This window comes from Candoia aspera, chromosome 8 (genome assembly GCF_035149785.1).
Source record: "Candoia aspera isolate rCanAsp1 chromosome 8, rCanAsp1.hap2, whole genome shotgun sequence".
Lineage (NCBI taxonomy): Eukaryota > Metazoa > Chordata > Lepidosauria > Squamata > Boidae > Candoia > Candoia aspera.
This window is the reverse complement of record NC_086160.1, coordinates 75,905,542-75,911,105: the sequence shown is the minus strand read 5'-3', so window position 1 is coordinate 75,911,105 and position 5,564 is coordinate 75,905,542. Positions and strand designations below refer to the sequence as shown.

Here is a 5,564-nt window from a genome sequence, read left to right as displayed (position 1 = left end):
CTTACAGGAAGGTGACACACTTTTTTCTGTTCTTTGATTCCAGCACCTGGTGCCACAATACACCATTTTGGTCTATGAGGGTTCCACTCAGCTCCTCAGTAATTTGCCAGTTGTTGGGATTAGCACCAGGGAAGGCTTTCAAGTTTGCCCAACTTCTGATGTTTAAAGGGAAATTGCTAGATAGGGTATAGCTTTGTAGTAGGCCCTCATCTTTTAAAATCCTCATCAGGGAAGCTTTGCTGGCAACAGAGCTAAGCAGGAAAGGTGTATGGGCAGAAGAAGTCAACGATGTACAAAACATTCCGAAGGCCAGCATAAGAACAGTAAGGTAAATTGGTTACCAGCCTAAAAGTTCAGGAGGGAAAAGTAAAAAAAAAAAAAAAGGAGGAGGAGGAGGGAGGTATCAGCCTGATCAAGTAGACCAGACACAAAACACGACCAGATAATCTAATTCTGCTTTATTGTAAAACTATATTAACAGAATCTTGCAAGTCTGAAAGTGCAGTCCTCCCCACTGTCTCTTTTACAGCCTGAAAAATTAGGAATGGTCCCTTCTGAGCCTCTTATCCTTCCCACTATGCAGCTGTGGGCTCTGCCCTCTCTTATCTGACCTTTCCCTAGGCAGCATCTCTTCACCCTGTCTCTCAGGGTCTTTCCCACATACCATGGAGAGGGGGGGGCAGTTATCTCGCCTTTTAAAAGCAACTTTAGCCAGCAGCCTTTTGTTGTAAATAATAATAATAATAATAATAATAATAATAATAATAATAGGGGGCAGCCGTCTCCAAATCTCTTTCTCTCCTGCTACAAGACTGTGGAAACGAGAAACTGCTTTGGATTTTATTTATTTATTTATTTATTTATTTATTTAATATCCCGTCTTTATTAAAAAAAATCGAAATACATATAATGAGTAAATAAATGTTTATTTTCTCATGTAGGCTTCTAGGGTTGCAAGGAGTAAGCTGGTAACATTCAAACACTTAAACAGAATGCATGTGTGCCTTGGTCTGCAAGCAAACTCTGTTGCACTCTGCACTTCTCTTCCCTTGCAGGCAGTCATTTGGGGATGTTATGGCCTGGGTACCAAGAGATCAATAAATGGTATACAAATGGTAAACCACAAAGCAAAAATCATCACCCAGCAACCGACAGAAGCAAAGTACTCTGTTCTTTTTTGTTTTCCTTTAGTTTCTCAGTTGGAGTGTGAGCAAGATCAGGGGCTGGAAGTTTCCAATACCAACTCAGATCCATAACAAAATGTCTTTTAATTAAACCCATCTTGGTTTGAAACTCTCACGTTGTCAGACTTCATGACAATATTGAGTTGTAAACTGCTGCTTCTAGCAAGGTTTTATTAAGTTGTTAGCTTAGAAGACAAAAACACAAGATAAACTACAGCATTCCCTCCTATAAAGTCCCATGAAGTGCATTTTATTCTTTTCCATACCTTTCAAGTTATTCCTGCATGGAAGAATGTGCAGAAAACGAAACATCCAAGAGCAAGGGGCATGATTCAGACAACAGAGCAAACCTGGGTTAACAAAACACAACTACTGTGTTCACTAACTGTGCTGACCTGACAATTAAACCCTACAGCCTGATAACAGGATGGCCTACTTCACACAATACAATAAGACATTTCTTGCAATGCACTAACCTCGATCCCCCTTTGCCTAAAGGGACGTGTGAACCCAGCTAGGTGAGCGCTTTGAAGTCTATCTTCCTGTTACGGGCAAGTCAAAAATAATCCTTCAAATAAAGATTCAGCCGATTGAATCATAACTTCGTAGTGGAGAAAAGGTGAGAGTTAAATGCTGTAATCCAAGAGTCCTCAGTTTGTGGGTTGGGACCCCCAAGATAATCACAAGGAACTGTGGGAGGGGGGAGAAAGAAACCGCGTTTCTAAAAAGTTGGTCGGCCTTGCACAGACAAAGTCGGAGTGCCCAGTTCGTCTGCACAAAACGCAACAGGCAGTTACAGTGCCACAAAATTTGCCCACCTCTAACCCAAGGAATCAATAATTTTATGGGGGGTGGGGTGTCACACATATTCATTTATCACTTTAGGGGGTCACAGCACCACAACAGGTGAGAATCCTTGCAGTAAATCGTTCCAGATTCTACCCCCAGCTCACAAATCTCCTTTTACAGTGTAAATACATTCATGGATGGCATTCATGGAGCACTTTGGAACAGCGGTTCTCAACCTTGGCCACTTTAAGATAGGTGGACTTCAACTCCCAGAATTCCCCAGCCAGCTGGGGAATTCTGGGAGTTGAAGTCCACCTATCTTAGAGGGGCCAAGGTTATTTCTCAAAGGGAGGTTGAGGGTTAGTGCATTGAAAGAAATGCTTTGGAGGGAGGGTCCACAATAGATGTAAGGTTTAAGGAGATGCTTACAGCTGCCAATGTCAGTATGTCAAAATTGCAGGCTTTGGAACCTGAAATCAGAGAGAAACAGAAAAAAATTGCCAAGGCTCCAGAGCAATAATGAAATAGACCAGCTGGGTGTTCTCAAAGGGTCTCCCAACTTGTATCCGTGGCTGATTCAGACCCGCTCCTCAAAAGTACCATTTGCCACAGGGGTTGTAAGGTAGTAGAGAGGTTTGGGGGGGGGGGAGGCAAGGTTAAAGGGGATCCAAAAGCTTCTGAATACTGTGAATGTAAAGAACCTCTCCCTTGGGTGGTGGGTGGCCTGCGGCTGTGGGGGAACTGCATTAGCAGGTAAAGAAAAGCAGGGGTCAGACCGCTACAAAGTTCAGGAGTTAAGCTGCAAACAACCGCTAAGGCAGATCCCCAATGGGCTCGAGGACTCCCATCTTCCCCAGCCAGCACGATGGGAGTCACAGTCATGCCCACCTGGAGGTGCCTAAGCAGTTGACCGGGCCTGGCAGGAAGCGACCCCAGGGCCAAGTTGGGGCAGGGAGGGGGGCAGAGAGAATGAACGGCTGCCACCCCCCTCTCCCGCTTCCCTTCACGGGTCGCTCTGGTGCTCCCAGGGCACCGGGTCACTCTCTTCCCCGACGGCGATGCTCCTCCGGTCCTTCCAGAAATGCTCCACGTCGGGGAGAGTGGCGCCCGCCCGTCCGCTGCTCCGAGCGCCCTCCCTATCTTGGCCACCGCCGCCGCCACACCACAACGCCCGGCAGACGTGGCGCAGCCCTCGGCGCAAATCGCCGGCGCTGCGCAGGAAGAGGCCGGGGCCGAGCGCGCCGTCGAGGCTCAGCAGCAGGTCGGCGGCAAAGGCCAAGGCCGGCGGAGGGCCGCCCTCCCCCAGCGCGCGGTGCCGCTTCCACAGCCAGGCCGTCCAGGCCGGCAGCCAGGTCGCGTGGAAGAGGAGGGTGAGACCCAGCAGCGCCCACGTCCCCTCGCGCTTCTGCCGCCCGGCCTTGGCCAGCCGGGGCTTCCCGGCGCCCGGGCCGCGGAGGGCCCTCCAGTAGCAGGAGCAGGCGAAGCCCGAGGGCGCCAGGCAGGCCAGCAGCGGGTAGGCCTTGCTGAAGACGTCCACGAAGCGGCTCGCGCGCGCCGGGGCCGCGAAGTCGCAGCAGAGGCGCCCGCGCGGCTGTCCGGGCTCCACCCGGGTGAAGAGCAGGTGGGGCAGAGGCAGGAGCAACGCGGCGGCCCAGAGCGACGCCAGGACCGCCGCCAGGCGCCCCCAGCTCCTGCCTGGGCCCTGGGAAGGCGAGGCGGGCCGGGCAGAGACTGCTTCCTTCCGACGGGCGTGGCCCACCGCCGCCCAGGTGAGGCTCTTGGCCACCAAGCAGCTGTGTAGCAGCCAGTCCGCAGTCCTGCAGAGGAAGCCGCCCAGGAGCCACGAGCCCCGGGCGTAGGCGACGATGCGGGGCGGCAGGCAGTAGAGGGCCAGGGTCAGGTCCGCGGCGCACAGGTTGAGCGCCAAGGCGTGGGCCCCGGAGACCGTTCCTCGGCGGAGCTGGTAGGCGAGAACGGCCAGCAGCAGGAGGTTACCGGCCAGGCTTGCCACGCCGGCCGCGGCCAAGAGCGAGGGGAGCGCCCCCGCGAGCGCCGCGCCCCCCTCGGCCCACGGCTCCGCGGGGCTCCCTCCGGCGGAAAGGGCGGGCTGGGAGCTGTTCATGGTCCTGAAACGGTCCGCCTCGCCAAGCGGGTCCCGCGCGTCGTCGGGGCGAGCGACAGAAGACACCAGGAGGAGGCTGGCCCGGCTCGAGGAGGGGGCGCTTCAAGAAGGGTTGTGCCTTCGTCCCACGTCCCCCTCCCTTCAGGCAGGGCGTGGGAGGAGCCGGGCGAACTACGGGGTCGCGCGCCGCTCCCTCTGTTTTGGCAGCAGAGCTTTCGCCAGGCGCTGGAGCCAGGACTCGCGGAGCGCTTCTTTCTCCACGGGTTAGGCGCCTCCGCCACCGGCTGGCTGTGCTGCTGGGGGGGAAAGCTTAGCACCGCCCCAGGAGCAGGTGAGCAAAGCACACGTCTGGAGCCCGCGAGGGAGGAAGGGAGCGCGGGTGGGCAGGGCGGCAGGCAGCGCTGGGGAGCAGAGGAGCGGAAGGGTTGCCAACTGTCTATTCCGGCGCCTTTCACCGAGCCCGCGAGGCCACCGGGAGTAAATAACCCCTCTCCCACCTTGTGCCCTCCAACAATGTTGGCCTCCAGTTCCCGCCACCATCTTCTGCCAACAGCCCAACACACGCGCCCACGCACGCAGTGCGCCCGGCCTCCCAAATCTCAGCACCTAACAGATAAAGAAAAGAGGGAAGGGTCACCAGGTCTCCGGGCTGTGGAAGTGTTCCCCCAACTTAGTGCTGAAATTCAAACACCAGCTCCCGATTCTGTCACTCCTGTCCAAATGTTTAACTATTCAGCCCATCCTCTTCTACAGTGTTGGAATTAATGGGGAGAAAGTGAAGGGACAGTTTCAAAAGCTGCAGATGCTCCAATTCCAGATGTGCAGCTGACTGGGTGGATTCCAGAGCCCTTGGTCCCCCGTTGTCATGCCCCCTCCCCAAATACTTCTTCAAAAAGCAGATTGTTCCCATTCAGCTACTGTGGCTGTTAACTAGAAATTGTCTGTCTGAATCTAATATCTCAATTATGGAGAATCAAATTCCATAAACTAAACTGTGTCTTGTGTGAGGATTTATTTTTCTTGATTGATTGAATTCTGTAGGGAAAGGAGACAGGAATGAGTATTCATTTTCTCCATCATATTCACCATTCAGTGAATTTGTATCATGTTCTCTCTCTCTCTCCCTCCCTCCCTCCCTCCCTCTCTCTCTCTTTTAAACTCACCTGCCTTCCCCCAGATTGTTTTCATTTGGAGGGGGCTGAATGGTGATGTTTTGTAATACAAATTAAGGCCTACATATTCTTCTGGTCTAGCCACTCTAGACATTCTCCTTTTTCCTCTTTTTATCTCCCCTGCTCTCACAGTTTCATAGGTTGTGTTCACATGACACTTCTATCCATTATTAATGGGTGGTTCACCCAATCCAGTTTTCTGGGTCTGAACCACAGAACCTGCTTTGGGTTTACATGACAATCTCATTGAAACTCTACCTTGATAGGTAGTTCAGAGTGCTGAATACAGGAAAGAAT

At 52.8% G+C, this 5,564-nt stretch overlaps 1 protein-coding gene across 1 annotated transcript; it reads right to left on the bottom strand.

The window, feature by feature from the left end:
- Positions 1-2,976: 2,976 nt before the first annotated feature.
- LOC134502414 (G-protein coupled receptor 151 protein-like) lies at positions 2,977-4,095 on the bottom strand. The gene has a single exon (XM_063310755.1). The coding sequence runs from the start codon at positions 4,093-4,095 to the stop codon at positions 2,977-2,979; it is 1,119 nt and encodes a 372-aa protein (XP_063166825.1).
- Between the last annotated feature and the right edge of the window lie 1,469 nt (positions 4,096-5,564).